The following is a 27,736-nucleotide window of genomic DNA, read 5'->3' as shown; positions in this document are numbered from 1 at the left end:
GAATCAACTAATGAATGCATAAATAAGTGGAACAACAAATCAGTGTTTCTCTCTCTTCCTTCCTCTCTCTCAAATCAATAAAAATAAAGTTGCCCTGCCAGTTTGGCTCAGTGGTCAGAGTGTCGGACTGCAGACTGAAGGGTCCTGATTCAATTCCAGCAAAGGACACGTACCTTGGTTGCAGTCTCAATCCCCAGCCCTGGTTGGGGCACGTGTAGGAGGCAGTCAATCAATGTCTCTCACATTGATGTTTCTCTCTCTTTCTCCCTTCTACTCTCTCTGAAAAAGCAATGGAAAAAGTATCCTCGGGTGAGGATTAAAAAAAATAAAAATAAAGTTTGTAACCTAAGATCCATGGATGGGCTTTCAAGACCCATTTATGCATGAGTCATGTTTGTGTGTCTTTTTCTCTTCAGAGATAGGCTGTGATGTTGTCTTTCATCAAATTCACAAAGGGATCCATCCTTGGTCCAGACAGACCTCCACTCTAGAGGGAATAGCAGCTATTACTTATTAAGCGCTTACATTTGCTGGACACTGCTCTAAGTGCTTTCCATGCATTACCATGTTGAGTCTATGAGGTAGGAATTGTTAATCCCCATTTACAGACAAGGAAACTCAGGCACAGAAACGGGCTTACGGTCACTCAGCAAGCAAGTGGCAGAGCTACAGTGTAAATAAATCCAGACAATTTGGTGCCTAAGCTCACACTTCTAACCCATTATACTGTGACTGTAGCAGGTTGGTATCCTCAGAACTATTTCCTTTAGCCGTAATAGTGTTAAAGAATTTTAAGTGCTCTTAGGAAGGGTGTTTAAGTATAGCACAATCCCCAGTGTTTCATACCTTCTTTACACATGTATCTTCAGCTGCCAAACTACTCTCTTCAGCATGGAACATTTCCATTACAGAGGGTCTAAATGAATCTCACTTTAAATATGCTCCTCTTCAGCCTTTGAAAACTCTCATGTTAACTATCTTCTCAAGTGGGTTGTAGTTCTCTCTCATAAACACTCTCTTGTCAGTCACTGGTGTATTTAAGCTCAAATGAGTAAAAGACTAATAATAATTAAAATGAACCTCATGACAAATCACAGAAAGGCAAGTCTTGTCAGTATATCCAACAAAAATGGGAAAGATGCCTAAAGGCAGCTTTCTTTTGGAGTGCTTCTTGATTTATGGATCTTTGCTTTATTTAATTTGTTGAATAAGAGCTAATGAAATGATTGACACCACCAAAGAACAGTCATAGAAACACGCCTCTTTGAAAGAACAATTCCATTAGTTAAAAAATTTAATTGTAGGGATCAAGCAGTGGTTATTGGTCAAACCAACCCACATCAATAGCTTTGATGTGTGCAGGTGCTAGCTTTTAAAGAAAGGTGACAAATACCAATCAGATTCTTATAACACTGTTCAGGGTCTAAGTAAAGCGTGTACTAAAAGAATAATAGTACAATCAATAATCAAACCAAAGGCATAATTTTGCAAATCACTTTTAGTTAAATAGAATTCTACCTTTTTAAAAGTCTAAGTCTACATAAAACTCAAAGTAATCTAACAATTTTTCTACCTGAGATCAAAACAACTTTTTTCCTACCTAAACATAATTGTTGGCATTGAGGTAAATCTGAAATCACGTGATTTATTTTGTCAAACTCCCCCCAAATTTTACGCCCTGCTTTAGACAGAAATTCTCATGTACATACATATTTACATATTTTTCTTCAAAGACTAATGACAAATTTATGAGGTTAATAGGCTTGAATTGGAACCATGATACTAATATGAAAATAAAAAGCTATTCATTTGTACAAAGTGTTCCTGTATGGTGCAATGTGAAATGTGATCACAGACACTATGTACATATATGAACCATCAAGAGTTTGGGAATTAAGCTCACTTTAAGAAAACTCATTCTATTCTTTTTTGAAGCAGAGGTTGCAAAGTTGTGATGTATAACAAAAATATTGTATATAAAAGCTCCAAAACCAAGTATTAGCCTAAATTGGCAATAACTGCAACTTAAAATCTAAACCCAACTAGATCTTTACTGTAGCTATGCAACTTTTTGCTTTGTGTCCTGAAGGTTTTACTGAGGTAACGACCTCTTATCACTTGCTTCTCCTTCTTGCACTCCCCCACCCCTGCCCTCAGCTTCCTTTTTCATGGCTGTCTTTGGCAATACTTCCAAATCTTGAAAGAAGAACCTGCTATATTAAACGAGGAGGGTGAAAAACAATGCTATTGCTATATATGATGTATAAAAACCAAGCTAAGAGTATAAACTGAGAAAGTACTAGAAGGAAGGCCGAGCAGCAGTCTACCTTCAAGGGAAAAAGAGAAAATAAAAAAAGGAGCTGTTACTCTTTGCCCCTCTTCCACATTATCTCCTGATTAGAAGAGTGTGGAACCAAAATTTCAAACTCTGAAAAGGCAATGACTCTGAAGGAAGAGCTAGGTACATGAATAAATGGTAAAGAAGTACAGCAGTACTTTAGCTGTCAATGAGTTTCTTTGCTTGGGCATTGGCAATGTCAATACGACTTTTGTTGGTGTCAGCCTGAAAAAAAAGAAGACATTAACGTTACTTCACAAGGTAAGTTGATCTAATAGAAGTTAAATTTCATACACTTGGAATAACTGATACACTCAGAAAATTCAGAAGACAGTTGAAGTCACATTACAAAATTTACTTTGGGCAAGGACAGAATATCAAATTAATTTGAAAAAACTTGGGTATATAAATATAACAAAAGGTATAACAGAACTTGCCTGTATTTCATGAATTCTACAATATTTTTTCACAGTTTATCATATTTGAAATTAGAATACATCTTATATATTTAAAAAAGGATATATCTTACAATCAAGGGCATTTAGATGCAATGAAATATCAGAATGCTCATCTCTGCTACAGATCTGGACCTAGTGGGAGGTCCCTTACACTGAATCATACAATCCCATCTAGAGCTATCCTAGTTCGAAAACCGAGAGACTGAAATAACCTTCCCTAAGACCTTTGGAACAGATATAGTACCACATCCACATCAATATACAAATTAAAATGATGGGTATTATGTATTGTAAACCCAATGATAGCACTGAAAGCATTGTTTGCCTCAATGAAATTAATTTTACATGATTCACCAGAGAGTCGAGCTTAAAAACTCACCCTATCTTTCAAAGTAAACTGAGTAACAATGAGTAAGAATGACATTTAGGTGTGATACATCCAAACACTGAACACAATTTCACTTTCAGTGTCTTTTATCTTACTCGAAGTAGAAAAAAAAAAATCACCCTTTTTCATTACTCTCTGTGGCACACTATTTTGTGCCAAAAGAACCAATCTGCAGAACTGATTTTCACCTTACTGACTTAGGAGGATTCAGGAACTTACTAATTTGTTATTTAACAAAATAAAACTCCAAAAGCTACCTTGCTCATTGGCGGGGGGGGAAGCCCACATAAAGGTTAGAGATTCTAAGCTTCATGTGTACAATTTTAAATAAAACCATTTCATTCCAAGTTCTTGGTTTCAAAATGAACCAACTGCTGTGAGCAAAAGAACTTAGCTATTGTTTTTCAATGTGCTAAAACTGGCCACCTAATCAAAATTCTAACACAGGTAAGGACAGGATCTTAACCTATTGTTCTCCCCCAAAGTACCTAGCACAGATATCCATTACTGAAACACTATAGTAGATGTCTCATTTTTATATGCACTAAAATGCTTTTACCTTTTCTGTGATCCGGTCTATTTTTTTATTTTGAGTCTCAATCTCATCGCCCATGTTCAGGGCCATGCTTTTTAGATTTCCTAGGATACTGCCCACTTGAGTCAGGTTCTCTTCCATTTCATCTTCTCTGGCATCATTTGTTATACTATCACAAAAAGATAGTTAATTCAGCATTTTTTGGTGAATTCTACAAGGAGTAAGTCTGGATTTAATTTGCATAAAAATAAGCAACCAAAATGAGTTTAAGCAAGTGTTAAACCCAAGGGAACATAGGTTACCATTATTAGAAACATTCTATAGTAAAAATTGAAAGACGAATCAAAGAGCACAATGTAAGAGATGATTAAGTAACAACTCTAGACAGTGGTTCTCAAAATGTAATTCCCAGCATCATCTGGGAACTTGTTAGACACAAAACATGCTAATTCTCACACTCCATTCCAGATCTGCTGAAACAGAATGGAAGTAGATCCCAGCAATCTGTGTTTTTACAAACCTTCCTACAACAACAAAGTTGAGTAGTTGCGACAGAGACTGTATGGCCTGCAAAGTCTGAAATATTATCTGACCTTTATAGCTATTCTTATAGGGATTTGGCCAACCCCTGCATTTTAAAACACACTTTCTTATTTACAGCTTACTTCAGTAATTTGGAAAGTACTGAAAAATATAAAGAAAAATCCATCATTGAAGGCCAATAACCACAGTCAACATTTTGTCAGAAGACAGATTTTAAATGCTATTTCTACCTGATGAATTAGGATTCATATATAACTACACCCATCCTCCTCAGTGAGCCACTCACTTAGGAAAGGGGTAAAAATATTGGGAGGAGCTGGCATACCGTTTAATGTATCCACCACTGGCTGCTCCTGTGACTGCTTGCTGAGGCTGACCATTTGTCACTCGGCCTGGCTGCTTAGATACTACATTGCTGGAAGAGTTGTCTCCGCCATCTCCCCATGTTGTCTTATAGGCCTTACCAGACTCAAAGCTCTTTGTCCTATATGAGTCAGGAGTGCAGAGAGACACCAAAAAGCAGGAGAAGGAAAGTTGTAATTATTAGTGCTTGTTCTGTTGAAAATGATGCTTGAACCCTTACCATAATAGCTACATACATACAGCTAGATCTAGAATATCTATACTCTGAAACATCACAATATGGCATAGGAAAAAAGATGAATTTTAATACCCGCTGACATTAAAAATTTTTTAAAGGTTCAAATACTTCCACCAAATCTTCATTAAGCAATTAGCAAGTAGCAAAATGCATTTATTCGATTTTTCAGGTTCCCTCAGCCTCTAACACTCTCCAGAAAAGAACTTAATGGACACTAGGAAAAAAAATCCCTTAGGCAGTATTCTAGGATGCCTTAAGAGGTTCCTTGGCAGCATCTCAGAGGTTGATGAGGATGGAATAGTAAGGAGGCTGAGTAGGCAATACTTAGACGCCCTTACTTGAACTGGAGTAGTTCCAGCTGATCGGTTTTTTTAAGTTAGAATTTCGCATTAAAACTTTAAAAAGTATTTCTTAACAAACATCATGAAGGAAAGGCATGAATTATTTCCAAATTGAACAACCAATGAATAACTTAACAATCTTGACAAAACTGGTGCCAGTTATAAATCCTTTGGTTTAGGGCTTTTTCATTTAAGAGTTTTTTTCTAATTTGAAGAAGAAAAAAATCCTAAATCCAGGCCTCTTAAAAATAAAAGCATATGCTTTAGATGTAATTGATATAGCCAAAAATCAGCCAAAGCCAGAATTTTACTATGGGATTTACTACTCAAACTGGTATAAACAGCTCAAAAAATAGCATATGTAAATGATTTTAAAATAGCGATTACAAAAAAACACAAAACTTTTTACTGATTGAGTAGGTACAGTTTCACTCATACAATTTTAGTTTTTTTCTATATACAAAAACAAAGTAGGATATGGCTATAATACTGGCCTCTGATTTATTCCACATAAATATGTTAATGAGGAAGTTTCAAAACTACAAAAGCAGAGAATTTATAAAAATAGTGGCTCCCTCTTTAATAGATATGTGAGGATTCATTTTTGGCAAACAGAATTAGATCTTGGACCTTAATCATTAATGCTAAAGAAAGGATACTACTACTTTTTTGTTAAGAGGCACTGAAAAGGTAAACAAATCCATGAACACTGAAGAGCTAGTTCTCAAAGTCCTTCCTTGGTTCCACTTTTAAGTTCTCACAATTGATTTCTAACTTATGCTATTATGTTTTATTACTCTATTTCTTAATAAGCCATGTTAAATCTTTCCTGGAACAAGGTGGGATATATATACACTTTTAAATGGAATATTTACATATAATTATCTGTTAGTTTGGTGAAACCAATTTACATGTATTCTTTGTTAATAAGATGGATCTCAGGTAAAATTCTAAAGCAGGCTAATAGCTAGTAAACAAAATAAACATATTAGTTTATCAGAAAGTGAACAACCAGATGTATTAATAGAAGATAAGTGGAGCTTTTATCAGTATGACAGGTTGTAGAACAGGTCAAAGACTGAGAGTTGGAATTCAAAAGTCACTAAATATTAAGACACTATGTTTCTGAAGGTCTACTCTTTATGTGTTAAAACAGGATTGTGGGCTCTTGGTCTATCAAGGGATATACACATGCTCCAACCTCCTTCTCAATCTTAAGAGCTGATATCTGAAATTCCTTAAACTTTTGAGAATTCTTCCTTCCACAATTAGATTTAAAGGGCATAAGATGCAAACAAACTGTTTTAACATGATATGAATGAGGTTCAACTAAGTCAGTCTATAAATGAAGAATCAGACTGGTTACTAAACCCTTCTCCCTTTAAGAGGACTGGTTCCCTGAAGATGTTCCTCCAATATCAAGGGGGAAATGATACAAAAATCTGAATTTTTTTACAGCTTTGCATTGGATTGTCAGGCTTATTTTCAAACAGGTTGGGGAAATACTGCACTTTTTTTCATGCGGTTATGACATGACACCTGCATGTTTATGAAGAAGTGATTTTTAAATGCTGTTGATTTCATATCTTTATCCTTGTGATAGCTCCATTTCTCTTTGAGCACCTTCACTCTGGGTAATGCCTTCTGGTTGCTCTAGATCCTGCCACTTGCTATTTCCCTGGGGCTTCTCCCACCAAGTTAGAACACCCTTGAAAGTTATCTGTTTTTAAGGGCATTGTCAGGTAGCTGCCTATCTAATAAAAATAATGATTTTAGCCCTGCCGGGCATGACCCAGTGGTTGAGCATCGACCTAGGATCTAGGAGATGGCGGTTCAATTCCCGGTCAGGGCACATACCTGGGTTGCCGACTCGATCCCTAGTCAGGGGCATGCAGGAGGCAGCCGATCAATAACGACTCTCTCATCATTGATGTTTCTATCTCTCTCTCTCTCTCTCTCTCTCTCTCTCCCTTCCTCTCTCAGAAGTTAAGAGAGATGTAATAGCCCAGCCAGCATGGCTTTGCGGTTAAGCATCGACCTATGATTCGGGAGGTCGCGGTTTGATTCCTGGTCAGGGCACATGCCTAGGTTGCAGCCTCGATCCCCGGCAGGGGGCATGCAGGAGGCAGCCGATCAATGACTCTCTCTCATCATTGATGTTTCTCTCCCTCTCTTCCTCCCACTTCCTCTCTCTGAAATCAATAAAATTTAAAAAAAAAAAAAAGATATAATAGTAATAATAATATTAATGTTAATTTAATTTGTCTTCCTACAAAGGGTCTTAAATGCTTTAAAGGTAATATGCGCAAATTTGAATAAGCATCAGAGTGACCTGGATGCTTTGAACATACAGGCGCAGCACAGGTTACACTATGAAAATTCTGCTTCAATATGTATGAAGTGGAACTTGAGAATTTTTTGTTGTTATTGTTTTAGGTCATTAGCTACCCAGGCAGGGAAGACAAACACTGTCCTAAGGGTCTTCCAATCTGTTTTAGAAGAAATATTTTAGATTACTCTAATAGTCTTTGTATTTCTATGTATTGAGACACGGAGGAATTGATCTGGAGGAAGCAAAGGTCTACACCAGGAGGTTTTTTTTTAAAGCTACAAGATTTGTAGTAAATTGACTTGAATCCTAATCCCAGACCTGTCATTCAATAGCTGTAAAACCTTAAGCAAACTTCCATCTCTTAAGTCTTATGTAAAAAAGATAACAACATTTAATAGTTCACAAACCTGTGAAAAGTCCTGTTGATAATGGATGCAAAGTTGCTTTGTAAAGCATTAGATAAGTACTTTTATTCTTTGGCTTCAACCTCCACCCAATCCTCAATTAATAGTTCATGCCTTTAAAATGCACAGATTACCATCAGTATGTTTACTCTTCTGGCCCATTAACATTCCCTAGCTTTGAGATCTACAGGTAGCTGAATATAGTTGGGATATGTTCACATAACGAGACATCTAGGCCCAGGTTGTTTTGGTTTACAGTAAAAAAGAAATGGTTCTGATCTGCAATAGAACTCTTTTGCATAATAAAATTTATAGCCCCTCTAGGAAGAAATTAGACTTCATGATAAAATGTTTACATAAATTTGGGGTAGAATTTAATGTAATTAAGAACTCTATCTGGAAAGTTAGCTTCATCTCTATCAGTTTAAGAAGCCTAATAACCTTTAACCACTTTTTTTCCATATATATCTCACTGAAAAATGACAGCTTTGAAATTAAAAAAATTTAAAATATCCCTTAATTAATTCAACAAACTGCTATAAAAGCAGAAAACAACAAGCATCAGGGTAAGAACACAATAACTTTAACAATTTCTTTTTCTAGTTTTGGTTGTCAACATTATTACAAATTGAATAGCAAAAAGAAAGCCAAATATTAGCCAAATTTCTTTCATATCAAGGAGAAAAGGGATCAAATAAATACCAATTGTAATGAGTACACATGTGCATGTGTGTATTGGAAGATCAGGCTATAGGAAAGAAGAAAAAGGAGACCAAGAGAAAAGGGTAAAAATCAAATATTTAGCTTTCTAACAATTAACCACAGTCTTGATAGTTCCCATAGAGATCCAAAAGGAAGAAATCAAACATTATAGTCAACAATAGTCTGACTAGAGAGTTAATTACATAAAAAAGATTAGTTAGCTCCATATTAATTCAACATGAAACCACAGAAAGCTAACACATGACATATTAGAATTATGGAACAATTTGTAACATATATAAAGGGGGGGAACCCTTATTTAAAAAAAAAGAAGATACTAGATATGGTAACATTTTAAATTCATATCTCACACCTTGTTCCAAATGACATTTAAGATGGCTGGATTGGGCAATTAATTCCTCAATTTGGTATTGGTAGTGGCCTAAATCATGGGGAATCCAAATCATTACAAGCAACATTTTAATAGAGAAAATCCTGATTGTGGAACCACAAAGGAGTAAGAAAGCTTAATAAAAGATAGGATGCTGAAATCAAAATCCTATAGAAAGAGATGGATTTAGTCTGAATTTACTTACATTTGATCAGCACTAGGACACAGCAATTCTCTACATTGACCTACTTAAAACCCCGTAGGAAACTTCAAGGGTATTTTTATTTTTATAATATTAAATGTTATTTAACAAAATCTGAGTTATCAGAGCCATTAGTCAAAGGGTGGTATTATAAATTAAGATCCTTTTTGTCAAGTCCACCTTTTGGCAGACAGCACCCATCAAGAACAAATTCATTTTACAGTACACACCACAGCACAGTTTTTAGGACAGTCTCCACCATTCACAAATCCATGCACATGCACAGAAAAGCCATTTGAAGCATCACCTTTAGATAGCAGGTTAACAGCCCCAACTGCGCCACAAGACTGCATCTTAAAGTTCCCTTTGATCAGTTACTGAGCCCGGCTTCTGATGTTAAATCTTCATTTTTAGTAAGCAGATTAGAAAGGAAAAGATTAGGTGAGAGAATGAAATGCAGAAAATAGTGAATGCCAGTCAAACAGAACAGAAGCAGGTTTAGAGTTTTCAAAACAATGCATTTAAATTCCTGCCTGATTTCATAGAAACAACCAACATCTGAGAATCTGGATAAAAAGAAAAACAAAAAAACTACTTAAATCAGAGTATACTTTATCTTTCCTAAGAATGTCTGAGTAATAATACTTTCCAAAAATTGTGAAAATATGAAGAAAGGTAAATACAAATGGAGAGGTTGTAAAACTTCCTCATTCTTTTCTTTGTGATTACAGATTTCTCTTAATTACTTCTATTATAATTTTTGTTGGTATTTTAATTTTTTAAAAATAATTTTACATGTCAATTCTACTGTAAGCCAACAAGCTTCTCAAGGACATTCAATCAACAAGTATTTATTGAGCACCTACTATGTATCAGGTACCATGTGAGACACAAAAATAGAGTAATGATAAATAAAACAGCACCAGACCTATGCCTCACTCATCTTTGTATCTCTTCAGTGAACAGGATGGAGGAAGCACTCAAATGTGAACTAAAATATAACTCAGTATTATTTTAACCAATCAGAGCTAAGTATTTGTACCTCAGTATGACACAGGACTGGAGTAGTATAAAACCTGTAGTACCAATTTTGAACTTCTCTAGGAAGTGGTCCAGAAATACCAATTTGTCTTCAAACTCTGCGCCATTATGTTTGACAAGTACAGACTGAAGAAATGCAAGTAAAGACGGGTACCTTGTCTGAGAATGGTGAAACTGGTACAGTGGGAAGTTTACTAGTCCGAGACTTCCCATTTTAAGTCTGCCCCCTTTTAAGCTCTTGTTAATTAGAATTACAACTTTTTGTGCTGGCTGGTCTTGCTCAGTGGTTAGAGCATCCGCCTGCGCATCTAAAGGTTTTGGGTTCAATTCCTGGTCAACGGAACATACTTGAGTTGCAGGTTCAATCCCTGGCCGTGCGTGGTCAGGGCATGTGCAGGAAGCAACCAATCGATGTCTCTCTGTCTCTGTCTCTGTCCCTCCCCCCTTCTACTCTCTTTCTAAAAGTCAATGGAAAAAATATCCTTGGGTGAGGATTAACAACAAAAAAAAAGAATTACAATTTTTCTAAATTACTGACAAAGATATAAAAATTTTAATAAGGCTATGTGCTATTTTGCTTTTAGGATTTAAATAGTAACAAGCTAACATGACATTTATTCATAATTTTAAAGTTTAATCCTACTAGTCTGTTTTTAAAGTCTAGTAATCCCTTAAAAAAACTAGCTGAGCCCAGCCGGCGTACCACAGCTCACCAGTTGAGCATCAACCTATGATCCAGGAGATCTCAGTTAGATTCCCAGTCAGGGCACATGCCCAGGTTGTGGGCTCGACCCCCAGTGGGGGGTATGCAGGAAGCAGCTGATCAATGACTCTCTCATCATTGATGTTTCTATCCCTTCCTCTCTGTGAAACCAATAAAGACATATTTTTTAAAAATTAGCTGAAGTTAAAATTCCCTTCTAATATAAAGTTCTGTTAAGTAAAGCTATTTCCATGTCTTATTAAAAAAAAAAAAAAAGATTTGCTGACCTGGCGTCAATTACTACTGAACAAAAAAACATCTCAAAGAACAAATCTACTCAAGACATTTTCTTTATAGTAATACATCTAACAACAGCAACATCAAAAAAGTTCATTCTTTTCTCACCAAAGTCAAGCAATGTAGGATATAGTTAAATGCTAGGGCACTGGCCCATGAACCAAGAGGTCCCCAGTTTGATTTCGGGTCAGGGCACATGCCTGGGTTGCAGGGTTGATCCCCAGAAGGGGGCGTGCAGGAGGAAGGTGATTGATGTCTGTCATTGATATTTCTATCTCTCTATCCCTCTCCCTTCCTTTCTCTCTAAAATCAATAAAAACATATTAAAAAAAAAAAAAAAAAAAGCTAGGGCTCTGCTGGTTTTGAATCTCAACTCTTCCACTTGCTAATGTAGCCTCTTTGTGCCTCTGTTTCCCCAAATGTAATATGGTGATAATAAGAGAGTCTATCTCATATTAAAGTTACTGTTAGTATTAAATTTAAAGTTCTCAGAATAGTAAGAGCCTAAATTAACATTATAGGCCCACAACTCTTGTCCAAACCCTTATATGTAAAACATTTTGAGCAGTACCACATAATCAAATACATCAATATTTCTGCAGTGAAACAAACTGACATATTAAGTGTGATAAAGATTATAAATAGCTTCAGTTCAGGTTATATTTTGTGGCCTATTTAATGAATTTTGGTACCACATTATGAAAAAAACACAAATAAAACAACAACAAACCTTTGGCTTTGAGAGTCTTTTAGATTTCTGAATGGCAGATAAGAGACTATGGACCTGAGCTGTTATTACTAATACTAGAATTAGTACTACCCTTACACGAAGATGACTAAGATCCTGTATTGGCCTTTGAGAGGCTCATGTTATAGCGATTTACATGAAAAGCCTAAATGGAAACCAGCAGATGAAACTGGAAATATCAAAACACTGGCAGAAATGATAGCAGATAAAGCTGAGGACAAGAGATACCATAGAGGCCAAGGACTCAATGACATAAAGAAAAGATAAGTTTGGAAGGAAGGCAATTATTATCAGACATCTCTAACTCTCTCCTCTTCAGGAAACAACTGCTCTATTTTAGTAACCTCTTGATTCCATCTGTTAAGAAGTTCTTTCTCTTGATCCTCTGAGAAAGAGTTCTGCTGAGGTTAGAGGCAAAAAACTGCTTCAGGACCATACTCTACCTTCTCTTTCACAAGTGTCCAAGAAAATCTTGCCCATGTTTGGCTGGGATACACAAAGAGAAATAAAATTAATACTTCTGTAGTTTCATTTCCCACTTTCTATGATATTAGACCATCTTACAATTCACTGCTCTTCCTATTCAACCCCTGCCTCAGAACTGATTTTGCTGTAGGTTCTAAGAAGGACTTCTTTCTCCTTGCTCTTCTCATACTATCTAATCACAAGGAAATTAACTTACTTTTTTCCCTCTACACTCTTCCAAGATGGTACACAGAACACAGAAAAAAGGGACAAGTTTGCATAACATAGTTAAGCATTTGGATCAAAAAACTTATGCATTTCTAATTTGTTGGATTACAATAATCTGCTAAACCCTGACTGACAGCCATAGTCATTAAAATATGCACTTTTGGAGAGTCATCCAAGGTCTAAAAAGGTCAAAACAGACTTGTCTTAGAATAAGAAGCCAATGGACAAGCCTAGATAGAACACTGTCAAATCTTAACTTCTTGTGTCTAAAACAAGCTAATCAACAAGCAACTTAACTCTATTTACTCTAGAAATGGCATAGAGACTGTTATCACATGAAAACACTTATCAAAAATTATGACACTATAACAAAAGTTCCTCCATTCCTAACTCCTTTGGGGAGTAAAAGTCCTGAGAGTCTGTAAACCTTCGTATCCCATTCTTGGTTTACTACACCAAGACAACTAGACAGAAATACCGAACGAATGTTTATGAAGCTCTTAAAAAATGAATACTCTCAGCAGTAATGATAGTCATTCAATCTCCAGACACTGTCCTTTCAACTAAGGGTAAAGTTCAAAGGTTTTTTGTTAATTACTTTTTAAAACAAAGATGAGCTCCTTCTAACAGAAAGCAAGATAATGATTAATTGCCCTAGTCCAAACCTCATCGTGGTCTGAATAATACAGTATTTGTCAATACCATGGAGTTTGGTTTACCCTTGAATAAGCAGAGAATTTAAATATTCAAATAGAGTCACCTAGAAGAATGAATTCCTTTCTGTCAAGCATAAAAAAAAAAAAATCTCATACACTGTATAGAAACAGTTTAAAGACTTTTCATCTCCTAGTTAGTATACTAAAGATCTCAGATCTTTGGAGTCTTTTTTGGGTTTTCCTTCCTTGTGTTTGACATACAATCAGCTGATTTAAAATGCATTCTGACTTACATTTTTCTCTCTAATCTCAATGGCAAGGTCTTACTTCACAGGCCTAGATTACAAAAGGTTTCTAACTAATCTTGTGGTGTGTAGTTATATACTCCACTCCAAGCCATTAACTCCTTAGTTCTTGTATTCAAGTTACTTCTACTGCCTACTTGTCTTATTTTCCACTTCTCATCTACATAAATCATGCAGCTCAGTTAAGTCAAGCCTGTTTGTAATGTTTGTTTACATTAAATCTCCCACAGGAAATGCCCTCCCAGTTCTTCCATGTCCATCCAAAGCCTTCTAATCCCTAAGAGCCCAATTCAAGTCCTGCCTCTCCTATAACATGTTCCCCAAATCAACCTTTATCAGTTCTGTACCCTTAGCCTTAGTTGATATCACATGCACTAGATTTATGTTTTACTTTTTGCTATTCTTCCTCATACATCCAACCACATGGTAAGTCTTCTGAAGACAGGATCCAGGTCCTTTACTCCCCTGGCTATCCCTCATGTGCCTAGCACAGAATATATATTTTGTTAATACTCCTTGTTTGAAAAGAAAATACACTAATTCCATCCTGTTCTGTATTATCCGGATGTATATGTCCCAATCTTTTCATGTATTACTAAAAAATGAAATTGGAACTTGATCCAAGAATTGATCAAATTCAAGCCATGGTTTTTAGTGAATCTGCCCATTTACATGAAAAGCTTGATCTGCCTGAAGGAGAAATAGCTTAAGTTTATCTAACAAAGTTCCTTATTTAGGCCCAGTCACACTTCATTTCCTTATTAGGGAACAGGGAAGGGGTATGCTCTCACTTTAAATTTATTTTTAAAAGGTCCTGATTTATCAACTCACCTATTACATGGGCAGACACAAAGTCCACAGCACTTGTTGAGTTCTGTTAAAGTCTTCTCTGCCTCCCTCATGTCTTTATTTATTTGGTCCATGCCTTCTTCTATGCGGTTTAGTTGTTCTGAGAATAAGTTGTGGAAGTTACATTTTGTATTACATTCATAGTACTAATTATTATTATAAAATAGCAAACTTTAACCTTGAATCCAACAATAACACACCATAGTGACTGTACCAATGCCAGGAAGTTTTACATACTGTCCAACATAAAAACAATCTTTCACATACCCGATCCTGAGGCACCTGGCCTCTTACTGCGGAAAGATTTGTTCTAAAGAAATTTGTATAATAGGAGCATGTGAGGATTTGTTTAGAGATCACCCTTGCAATCAAATTAAGTATACTGTGACCAGACCAGATCTCCAGCAGTTCTATCCTTGAATAGGCTCAAAACCTGCGAGCTGTCATAAGACTAGCAAAAACTAGACCAAATGACTCAAGGCCAACTCAAACAGAATGCTTCCAAGCTCATCTGAATATAGACCTATTTAAGGACTTAATTTCTGAAAATGAAAAAATGTCACAATGTCTAATGTACATATAACCAATGCACATAGTAAGTCCTACTGCCTAACAAATAACTGGTATACATTTGGACACTGTTGCCCCCACCTTCAATTAGCAATAAACATAACATAATCCAAATCAGAAGAAAACAAGCAACATATCATTCTTATCTTACTAAGGGAAGGCACTCCCAAATGCTTAATTTTATACATGGCTCATATGAAAGGGCTTTCTGGAATCGTCAGTCAAATCAAAAGTTTCTGCCAATAACTTCAACTCACCCCCTTGTTCATCCAGCATAGTGATAGTCTTGATTCCTGCATCCTGAGACTAAAAGAAGGGAAAAAAGCTGATAGCACAACAAAACATAGCAAAAATAACAGAAACAAAAACTGTAAGGCCTGACCAATAGCAGGAGAGAATCATTTAGAAACCTAAGTTCTTAGAGGAATAAAGCCACAGAGAAAATTAATATCCCCAAACCAACACACTTTAACATACTAGCTATGCCCCCCAGACCCAAATAATTAAATCACAAACTTATGATGCACTCATCTTCCTTGTCATATTCCAATTCTGTCAATGGGAGGTGGGGAGGGGAGAATCCCATTAGTGCGTGGTTTGACAATTTCATCAATTGCTGGTGTCAAACAATAAAGATTATTGATACAAAGCCAATTCCAGCTTATGCTATCAGGATCCCTCCTATATAGTTTCTGTATTTAACTTGATAATTAAATACTTTCTTACCTCAATGGCTAAACCCAGGATTCTCCTTGTACTTTCCAGGGACTAGAAGAAAACATAAGAATTTTAGCATTCTAAAACATGTAGAAAAAAGGAAAAATCTGATCATAGGCTACACTCATGATGCTACTCTATTTTTAAAGATTGCCAGCACATCAATCCCTCCCTTTAAAACAAACAAACAAAAAAGTTGATCACTATAACTTTAGCTTCCTTCTTACCAGGTGCTCCTTAAGAAAAAATATGGGTGGTGAAGTTAATGGGATTTATAAAATTTTAATGTAAGCAAAAATCTAGGTATATTACACAGATATTAGAAAGTTCTGTTAAAATTCAATGTCCAGAATTCCTCAAATCTAGAATATGTTTGTTGTAACTGTTAATAATTACCTTAAAAAAGCATACAAATTGTTTTCACTTATTCAGTTTTTTGGTAAAATGAAAAAATAAGGAGCTAGTATTGGCAACCTAGGGCAAATGCATTCTTTGATACAAAGGGACTTGGAAAAGGCCAAAATAGTCTTCTTTTAAAAAGGTGCCCTCATCCCTCCACTGTTAAAATTAAAAGAAAATTAATTACTTATTCCAAGTAAAATGCTTACCTCATCAGTAACCTGGTGAGCCCTCAACTGAATTTCTTCTGCTGACAGATTATCCATGATGAATTAACACTCTTGATAGGCACAGAAACTGAAATGTAGATATTCTGTAAGAATAAGGATACAAGAAACAAATCTGTTTGAGCAGAGCATGGACTTTTGGAATTTAGGTTATCTAGCTATCTGTATCTCACAGGTGAAGAAAATGAAACTGAGAGGATTAATGGATGCTTAAATGCTGGTTAGTATCAGAGGTGAACTTAAAACTCAGGTTTCCGAACTTCTAGTGAGGTGCTGTTTCCGATAGGAAAGTGGTGCCTCTACGAGAAGGAAGGCATTACCAGAACACAAGCTTTAAGAAACTACTGAGATAAATTCTTGGTTACACAATGTTCATTACACCTTGTCTGAATATGGAAAAGCAGTAAGGTGAAGAAGGCTATGACAGGCAGTGTTCCATCAGTAATGTAACAAAATTCGAAGTCACGTGCCTGAAGATCACAGAAAACATCCTAAATGTGCCAGTTGTCCAGGCTACTCATTAGAGAAAATAAAATATTTTTTTCACAAGAAGAGGGTAATCTTGATATAAGAGCCCAGAAAAGAACTAAGACTCACCATTTCCAATTACTGTATTATTTATTGTTTTAGTGAAGTCATTAAGAAACGGAACAATTATTCTCCTATACACAGTAACTCAGAAAGAGATCTCATAGACACTCAACCTAAAATCTTGTTATTCAGCACTACTGTTATGTATGTGGAGTCCTGTGGAGTAATAAGCAAAGTGTGACAGATCTAGGCTGGTTTGTTGTTGTTGTTGTTGTTTTTAGAGAGATAGAGGAAGGGAGAGGGAGGAAGAGAGAGAAGTATGGAAACATCAATGGGTTGCCTCACGTACAACCGATGCAACCTGGGTATGTGCCCTGACCGGGAATTGAACCCATGACCCTTTGGTGCACAAGATAACACTCCAACTAACTGAACCACACTAGCCAGGGCTAGGCTGTTTTCTTTTCATTACATTAGCTAGCTTTGTATTTTTGAAAACTAATTTTAACAAGACTCTGTCAATGACAGATAATTTGGTTCACATTCTGGATTTTCCCAGGGGACATCTGGCAATGTCTAGAGACAGTTTTTGATTGTCACAGCTGGGGTGGGGGCTAGTGTTACTGGCATCTAATTGACAGAGGCCAGGGATGCTGCTAAACATCCTAATAATGCTCCTTGGGACAGCCCCCCAAAACAAAGAATTATCTGGCCCAAAATATCAAAATGCTGAGATTGAGAAATCCTGCCATGGAGTACACTCACTGAAAAACAGGGAACCTAGGTACCTGGAAATGTACTAGACTGAACGCTTGTGTTGTATCTTTGTATATAACACTCTAATATCTAACAGGATCTGACAGTTGGTACTCCAGTAAATGTGTGCTGAATGAACAAACAAGTAGAAAAAAAAAGTGTACTCTCAAAGTACTTAAGTGGATCTTAGAAACAAAGCTACATGTAACAGTAGCACAAAGCCTGCAAATAACCACTAGAACCACAAACCAAAAACTGCCATTACATGTGTATGGTCTGGAATGGTCTTCTGGTCACATACAAATCTTTTTAATCACATTCATAGCTAACCCACATTCTTAGTAAAATAGTTTTTGATAAAACAAAAAGTGACAATATTACTACATTCCCAGTACAGGAATGTTTAAAATTCTGTCATAGCTCTTCAGGTTTTTTAAAGTTTAATTAAGATTTTGAGCCTTGCTTAAAGCTGTTAATCCTCATGAAAAATATGATCATTAATTATTATTGCAAAAAGATGAAAATTTAATTTCATACCTTGCTTGCCATAGGACTCTGGTTCTGGCAAAAGGTTCATATTCTAAGATATAGAGGCCTTTCTTGAATTAAGAACTGATCATTCATTAGATATTAATTATAAACAGAACCACATGCTTTAGTACTTTGCTAATTACTTATAAGCCTTTGGCTTTATCACACATGTTCACTCTACTTTCTCTTTTGTTAATCTTTTGTAGTTACAATTACGAAAAGAAAAAAGGATGCTTTTGTACTCTCTCACCTCCATTTTTGTAAACTTTCCTTTCTGTAATATCCCCATCTCCTGCCCAGGCAGCTTTGTGTTTCTCAACCACTTCCTAGAGCCCCAACAAGATACCATTCAAAGCCTGCCCTTCCCAGGCAGTATGCTCTAAAGTTATCTATCCCTCTCAAAGCCCAACAAAGCAGAAAGTGACAAGAAAAGTAATACACACTAATCAATTAGTGCCTAGAAATGACACCCTAGTCAGGTTTTCCAATACAGTATCTTGTGAGTAGAAAGACATTTTGGGAGTAAGAAAGTCCAGATCTTTCAAAATGTATAATTTTGTAATTCTATTCCTGGAGGTGATTCTTGACAATTACAAGTCAATATTTGCTATTATCTTATTTAAAAAGAGCAAAACTGTGTGTAGGTTCAAAGAGAGGCTTAAATGCAAAACTGATCTCTATCAAACTTGAAGACTCCAAGAGTCCTGCTTTCTTATTAAAAAAAAAAAAAAGCCGCCCCGCCGGGCGTGGCTCAGCGGTTAAGAGTTGACCTAGGATCCAGGCGATCAGGGTTCGATTCCCGGTCAGGGCACATGCTCGGGTTGCGGGCTGCAGCCAGCCGATCAATGACTCTCTCATCATTGATGTTTCTAGCTCTCTCTCTCCCTCTCCTTTCCTCTCTCTGAAATCAATAAAGATATATTTAAAAAAAAAAAAGAAAAAAAAGGCATATGTAGCTGAGAGGCGGATATGAACAGTCACTACTGGCATGGCAACAGGGATATTTTGAAGTACACACCCTTTCAGTGAACTCAAAAGTGCTTCCTAGTACTTTTTTCTTCCCTGAGCAGATGACACACAAGACAAGAAACAGACTTCTGTAAAGTTCTCACATGTTTGCAGGCTAACATCAGGATACAAGCTTCCTAAGACTTCTCTACTCCAGACTCTTGAAGGTGTTGAGCACACGAATGTAGTAAATGGGAGCAAGAGAGATAAAGTAGAATTGTAAGGGGAAGGACAAAAGGAGACAAAAGAAGACTCCACAGGCTCTTATTAGCCTTTATACTCAAAAGTGTCAGGCAGGATACAACACAGAATTAGCTATATAGCTTTACTCATATTTATTATTATCCCCAGTAGTTTTTCTCATGGAGTCAGGAAAAGGCTATCCAGAATGACGAAGTAAAGAGAATTAAGGGAGAGAGAGGAGAAGGGAAACAAAACATCACTTGACACAAAGATCCCATTAAACTCACTTTTCTTAAATATAAACTGATTAAATATCTGGGTTATTTTTCCAATGCTCCAGGAACTTGACATGCTATGCTAATCGTGTGCCTTTGAGAAAAAAATAATTTTTCTCAGAGCTTTTACACCTTATCTCCTTTACTACAGTCCATTTGGGCTTACTAGAAGACTCTTAATTTATCCTTAATTTCTTTTCTATTATAAACGTTGGGAGGAGTGACGATGAAATGTTCATTGAGTACCTACTATATGCCATACACCCTACTAAGTATTTATATAGTATATTATCTCTATTATACCACTTTATAGATGGGGAAACTAAGGCTCAGTTTAAGTAACTAATGCCCAGGGTGAAGGAGTGAGTAAAGAGCAGACTTAATATATAAGTTTGAATCTACTCTGACACCAAGGATAGCTCATGGTCTGGTAAAAAGTCTTACTGTTGGACGTATCTACCCTTAACAAATATAAGATGATATAAGAAGTGCTGAATATCAGAAAATAGACTAGGCACCCTCCCTGATGCCTTCTATAATAAAACCATGAGATGGAAAGAGACTTTGACTTGGGGTGGTGAATAATACAGTATGTACACAGATGGTGTATTACAGAAATGTATAACTGAAACCTATATAATTTTATTAACCAATGTCACCTCAATAAATTCAATAATAAAATAAAATAAAACCATGAAATCTGATCTCTTCCATAGACTCAGACAGTTAAATGGAAGAACTAGAAAGACTAATCATGGTTTTCAGCTGTTTTATAATAATTTAGACCTAAAATTATCTACATTAACTTAGAAAATGAAAATACTATTGGGAAGAAGGAATACAAAGAAAAAAGGGCTTAGAACTTAATCAATAGGAGATCCATATGTCTTCACTGATAAAAATGGACAAAGACTCAGGAAATAATGGAAAAAACAACCCTTTAAATCATCACCAATTCCAGTGTCCAAGACCAATATAAGAATTATTTTATAAAATAATCCATTTTATACTGGAAAGCAAGAATTCTGCATTAAAATAGCCTACCAAGTTAGTTTCCTGTCTTATTCCTTCTAATCTAAAACAAAAATTAGTCACACTGGAAGTTGCTCCATGAGTTACACTCATATAGTTTATTTCTATACTTTTTTTTTTTTTATCCTCACCCAAGGATATTTTTTCCATTGCTTTTCAAAGAGTAGAAGGCAGAGGGAGAAAGGGGTGGGGGGAGAGAGAGAGACAGAGAGAGAGAAGCATTAATGTGAGAGACACACACTGATTGGTTGCTTCCTGCAAGCACCCTTACCGGGGCCGGGGACCAAGCCTGCAATAAAGGTACGTGCCTTTGGCCAGAACTGAACCCGGAACCCTTCAGACCAATGCTCTAACCACTGAGCAAACCAGCTAGGGCAGCCATTCTTTTAATATTAGGGAAGCAGATAGAAATAGTAGGCAAAATGAATGTAAAGCAGCAATGTTAAATATGAATGACATCTATGTAAATGACACTGAAAATAATAGCTACTAAATATTAACTTCCATCTGTAAGGCTAAATTTGAACATTAAAGTTGATGACACTGTACAGGCTATACATCTAAACTATTTTCATGCCAGTCATAAGTCTGCACATGTCAAGACAGATATTAAACAGGTTTAAATTAAACCAAGTTTTCGATTGATAGGTACTTATCTGGACTGGCACTCCCGACTATAATTAATAACTTGTGCAAGAGAAAGTGAAATCTAAAAAGGCAATATCAGAATCATTATTTATATGTTAGTATATCTGAAAACACTGAACTGTTTCTAGAGATTTAAAATAGTCATTATACAAGTTTACATGCTATTATTTTCTATCAATAAATCTTTTTTTTTTTTAATATGTTTTTATTGATTTCAGAGAGAGGAAGAGAAAAACATCAACGATGAGAGAGTCATTAATCAGTTGCCTCCTGTATGCACCCTACTGGGGATCAAGCCTGCAACTGGCAATCAAGCCTGCAACCGGGCATGTGCCCTGACTGGGAATTGAAGTGTCACCTCCTGGTTCATAGGTCAACACTCAACCACTAAGCCACGCTGGCCAGGCTCTATCAATACATCTTAATGCTCCATCTAAAAATATATATAGCCCAGGCGGGAGTGGCTCAGCAGTTGAGCATCGACCTAGGATCCAGGAGATCAGGATTCAATTCCGAGTCAGGGCACATGCCCGGGATTGTAGGCTCAATCCCCAGTAGGGGGCGTGCAGGAGGCAGCCAATCAATGATGACTCACTCATCCTTGATGTTTCTCTCTTCCTCTCCCTTCCTCTCTCTGATATCAATAAAAACATATTTTAAAAAAATCCTTCCAAGAATATTCTTTGTTTCTTTTTTGTTTTAAGCCTCACATGAGGAAATTTTTTCCATTGCTTTTCAGAGAGAATGGAAGGGAGGGAGGGGGAGAGAGAGAGAGAAACATAGATGTGAGAGGGACACATCAACTAGTTGCCTCCTGCATGTGACCCAACCATGCCCAGACTGGGTGAAGGGCGCAAACCTGGAACCAAGGAGCCCTTGATTGGGAATCGAACCCACCACCCTTTGGTGTGTGGGCCAACGCTCTAACCACTGAACAACACCAGCCAGGGCAGAACTTAGTTTCTTTTTAGGAAAATATTTTTGCTCTTAGATTCCATTTTTAACATCAAATGTTAAAAATGCTTGGAAGGGAGGGAGGGAGGGAGGGAGGGAGGGAGGGAGGGAGGGAGGGAGGGAGGGAGGGAGGTGTCCTCATACATACTCAAAAGGTACAGATGCATAGAATTACAAAATATTCTAAATACTCTAGGTTAGGCCAAAAAGAATCCAGGCTCAGGTTAGGAAATTTAATTCTTCCTGCAGGCATTTAGATAAGTGTCTTATTTATCTTAAGGCTAGCTTCCTCCTTTTACTTCCTCTTCCTAGTTTCCTTTCAACTTCCTTTTAAAGGAAGAACTTTAACTATTCTTATGTAGAGGCCCCAAAACAATGCAAATGTAAGTACACCACTAAATCATATCTATTAAACATCTTGGTTTAAAGAGCACTGAAGCACATGATTCAAGCACATGATTGTATACTGCTGAGAAAGTACCACCAAAAAACATGAACCAAAACGACATGAACCAAAAATATACTTTAGTTTTACAGAAGCACCTATTATAACTTAATTGCTTGGTGTCCGAAACCTAGTTTTCAAGTCCTGCTCAACCTTGGAACTTCCACAATTTTACTTTAAGTGATCATGGGGTATAATCCTGAGGGGGTAGATCTAGATGTGATTATAATCAAGTAATCAATTATACTGACCCCATCTAAAAAAAAAAGGGTATGAGAACAGAAAAAGGATGTTCTATATAAAAGATAAGAAGGAGGTTCAAGAATGTAGCATTTGCCCTGGCAAGGTGTGTGCGAGAGGCAACTGACGGATGTTTCTCTCTCACATTGATGTTTCTGTTTTTCTCCATCCCTCCCTCCCTCTCCTTCCTCTCTCTCTAAAATCAATAAAAGCGTAAAAAAATAAAAATTAAAGAATGCAGCATTTATTTTCCAGGGAAGAGAGAGACAATCTGGCAGACCTAAGTACGATATCTGCCAGGGAGATACCAAGTGTGAGGTGGGGATGACTGGCAAGGCTTCACCTTCTCAGAATGAAATATTTACCCAAACCATTCAAAATTTTGGCTCTGACTCCAAGTTTGTCTAGAAGCTTTCTGGTTCGGTTTTCAAATATTCTAATACCAGAAGTCAGATGTCACGGATAGAAAGCATAAGTACTCAGATCCCTGGAAAAGAATATTCCCCCACAGTAGATTAAAAGAATAGCATTCTTGTTTAAACAAAAGGCAATACAGTGTAATGGTTAAGTTCGCAATATTTGGAGGCATATGGTTTCAAATCCTGACTGTTGCTTACTTAATGTCTCTGTGATTCAGTTTTCTCATTAAATGAGAATATAATGCTTACTTCAAATGTTGTTATAAGGACTGGGTTAATTCATGCAAAGCATTTGGCTGTCATGTAGTGCTCAATAAAGTTATTATAATTTTTTCATAATAATTATTAAGCATCTATCATGAGTTTGATTTGGGAATGAAAATCCAAGCATGATCAACTCTAAAGAAATTGTGACTTTAGACTATCAAAGAAGTGCCACAATGTAAGGCTTCCATAGTCCTGCAAGAGTTTAACATGCATACAAGTGGGACAGGTGGCTTCAAAAGGCAGACAGCAGAAAAGTTGTCAAGGGCTTTGTATACTATACCAAAATGTTTTTATTTTATAAGCATCAAGGGGCCATCTAAAGGTAATCTCAATTGTCAAAACATTGTTAAAATAAGTTTAAAACAAACTTTAAATCCAAGTTACAGAACTCACAAAATCAATAAGATGAGGGAATTCCAGAAAAATATAGCGATCAGTGATTTAAATATTTTAGTAGCAATACAACCTACATTAAAATCAAAACCAAAATATCAGTGAATTTAAATGAGTGCAAATAAAACACCCCTCCACCCCTAATATTACACAGTACATGCTGTTTCCTGACTCCACAATCCTCTTCCTCCAATTGTTGGAGGCACTGGACCATCAGTTTCAAGCCACTTCCCACAACAAAGAAAATACCAGTCCTTGTCATCCACTCCCTTGTCCATCTACAGACCCGGAAACAAAATATGGCACTGGAGTAAAAAGTTCAGCACTCTTGGATGCAAGCAACATCATATATTATAAATACTAACTTATATATACATAATGTAGAGTACAAACACAGTTAAAAAATAGGTTTCCAGCATGGCCGGTGTGGCTCAGCAGTGGAGCACTGAACTATGATCCAGGACATGGAGGTTCCATTCCCAATTGGGGCACATGCGAGAGATTGTGGGCTCGATCCCCACCCTGTAGGGGGAGTGCAGGAGGCAGCCGATCAATGACTCTCATCACTGATGTTTCTATCTCTCTCTTTCCCTCTTCCTTCCTCTCTCTGAAATAATAAAGACATATTAAAAAAAAAAAAAAAAAAAAAAGGTTTCCAGAATGTTTAAGACATAGGAACCAAAGGAAGAAAAGAAAATGCCTTAATCAGAAGAAAGAAAAAAAAAGGCACCTGATTTCACAAAAATTTCAGAGAGTAAATACCCCTTTTTCCTTTTGCTATTCTAATCTACTTTCACTTGGTGAAACCAAGTAAATAAATTTACTAGAACTGTGTCATAATAGTGAAGGCGGTCATAGGGCTCACAGAATTTTGAAGTCCATTGGCCTTAGAGTTTAGGTAGTCCAATTTTCACTTTATTTTAAAAATGAATACATTAGCCCAGCCGGGTGTGGCTCAGAGGTTGAGCATCCACCTATGATCCAGGAGATCAAGGTTTGATTCCCCGTCAGGGCACATGCTGGGGTTTCGGGCTCGATCCCCAGTTGGGGGTGTACAGGAGGGAGCCAGTCAATGATTCTCTCATCATTGATGTTTCTACCTCTCTCTCTCTCTCCCCCCCTCCCTTCCTCTCTCTGAAATCAATAAAGACATATTAAAAAAATAAGTAAAATAAATATGTTAAATAAATAAATAAATAAATAAATAAATAAATAAATAAATAAATAAAAATGAATACATTAGGACCTAAAGCTGTATTTTCCAAAGTACAGAGCAAGAACAAGCTATGGTTTTAGCTGTCACATAAGCAACAGTTAGTTATATATTTAATATGTATTTACTATAATGTAAACTAGAAAAAGGTATAAAATACATCAAAACCATGATTTCACAGATTATCACTTTGGAAGAGGGTAATGTTTTTTTAAAAGTCCAATAAAAATAGCAAGTAAAATAATAACACAGATACTCCTTTTAAAAGGCAAATTTTAGGATGGTGGTATGTGGTTCAAGGTAAGTGAAGTATGGACAGCTGTCCCATGAGAAACTGGGTCTATTTTTTTATTTGTTTTGCTTGTTTGTTTTCTTTCTTCTTGGTTCAATGTTGTGTTCTGAATGATTAGAAAATATGTGATCTTTACTTGAGTTTGTTACTATGTTTAAGTTCATTTAGAGTAAAATCAACAAACACTAAGATACATACAGAAATTCTACTGTTTATAGGAAAGAGTGTACTATTGTTAAGAAAATAATGGCACAGTAAGTTATTCCTATTCCGAAATGAAGGTTAACAGCAATTTTCTAGTGCATATCCAGATAAGCACCTAACAACAAATAAACAAAAAACACTCTAGAAACACTGATAAATATTCAAACTGTAGGTTAATTTATATGATCATTTTCTTTACTTTCTATAACCTGTCAAAGGTGCATGGTAATGGGAGAAGAGGTGTTTCTCCTCATACGTCCTAATATTTACATAAATATGTTCTTTCTCATTACCTCTTGCCAAAAGAATGAATGACAAGTGATCACTGGATGCTTAGTAATCAATTTTGCTGGTGGCAGAAATATTACTTTTTAAAAATTTTAGCATGAGGTATTTTAAGATTAGATTCCAAAGTATTCTAGCTAATGATGTGTCATGAATTTCAAATGCGGTTGTCGGGCTGGGCAAGAACGTGGGAGAACCATTTCTACCTGGGTATCTGCAGTATTTTACCAGGACATCGGAAAACCAGTCTTAAGGGCACCAGGACAGATGAAGTAATATCCTTCTTAATTCTTGGAATATCTGCTACTAAGAAGCTGCATTATTTTCACAAGTTTGAGGGAACACTGTCAGAAACTGCCAGTATCCAAACTCCCCTCACCCAGTCGTCCCCCCCGCCAAAAGAGATGACAAGTAGCAAAAGGCAAAATAATACTTCCTTCTCATCTTCTTTTCCCAACTTTAATGTCTTTCGCTTTCCTCTACCCTCAACTGCCTTTCCTAACATTGTAGTGACTAACGACAATAAAAAAAAACGAAGTGAAAACAGCACTTTCCAGTACTTCCCCCCGACCCCCGCTACTCCAACCCCGAATTTCACAATTCGTTTTACCGATCCTTTTTTTTCCTGCGTCTGCGGTAAAGCCGCGAGGAAAGAATGGACTTTCTTAGAGAGCGCTGACCTCAGAAACTTCAAACAACTAGTTCAGAGTTGTCTGATCACTGTAACCACCAGATAGACTATTAACCCCTACCACAGCAACACTGTGGCGATGAGGGAATAGGGGTTTACCTGAGCCTGGTTCAAGGAAGGGTCCAGAAAACCACCCTTCCGCCACCCTTCCTCCGCCAGCCCCTCGACAGTCTCTCAGCGCCTCACGTCCTCGCTCCGGGCCCGACTAGCCCAGTCCCGCTCAGGGCGTCCCCTCCTCCCCTAGAGCCCTACACCATCAACTTTTCAACCGTCACGATATACTTTTTCTTCTTGGGGCGATCCCAATCTTCACCCTGGCCAGCTCCCTTAGCCCTACTCCTGGAGACTCACCGAGCAGTTCCGGTCACTCCTCTCCGGCCCGGCAGCTCGGACACCGCCAGACCCAGCTAGGCGCTGCGCCCTTCTTGCGCATGCGCGCGCCGGAGTCGCACGCCTGCGCACTTTCCTGGCGCCTGGGCGCGGACACACCCCTGCAGTGGGAGCCAATCAGCGGGCCGCGGGTTTAAATATCCCTGCCACGCAAGCTAAGAGCTTGGGGACTCACCCGTTAACGGGTAATTGGAGTGCCGCTGGCAGGTGGGAAGTGTTCGTGCAGCAGACACTTAATGAGGGCAAGCCGTGTGCTGAGGAAAGGAGACGAATGGAATGCCTTCCCTGCCCTCCAGAGTCTTTTGATCTGTGTAGACTGGGAGATAGATATGTGAACAAATTATAGCGGACAGAATATAGTGCGTGGCATATAGAATATCTGAGACACCGTTGGCGCACAATAAACAAAGCGCCTTATTTTTAGGGGTGTCTGAAAGGGTTCCCGGAGGAAGTGACTTTTGAATCATTAAGGATAAGGAGTTCCTCCGGAAGTCAGGGAGGGGGGGAGATAGACAGACTTTTCCAGACTGTTCATTGGG

The 27,736-nt window shown here is 37.1% G+C and overlaps 1 protein-coding gene across 1 annotated transcript; it reads right to left on the bottom strand.

The window, feature by feature from the left end:
* Window positions 1–1,281: 1,281 nt before the first annotated feature.
* SNAP23 (synaptosome associated protein 23) lies at window positions 1,282–27,255 on the bottom strand. The gene is made up of 8 exons (XM_081147246.1): window positions 27,159–27,255; window positions 16,423–16,526; window positions 15,824–15,865; window positions 15,355–15,403; window positions 14,510–14,627; window positions 4,588–4,746; window positions 3,744–3,888; window positions 1,282–2,563 (listed from the first exon to the last, which is right to left on the bottom strand). Exons 2-8 carry the CDS (start codon window positions 16,477–16,479, stop codon window positions 2,498–2,500), a joined length of 636 nt encoding a protein of 211 aa, XP_081003372.1. The 5' UTR covers window positions 16,480–16,526; window positions 27,159–27,255; the 3' UTR covers window positions 1,282–2,497.
* Window positions 27,256–27,736: the final 481 nt, after the last annotated feature.

This window comes from Miniopterus schreibersii (genome assembly GCF_964146895.1).
Source record: "Miniopterus schreibersii genome assembly, chromosome: 1".
Classification (NCBI taxonomy): Eukaryota; Metazoa; Chordata; class Mammalia; order Chiroptera; family Miniopteridae; genus Miniopterus; species Miniopterus schreibersii.
This window is presented reverse-complemented; position numbering and strand designations above follow the sequence as displayed.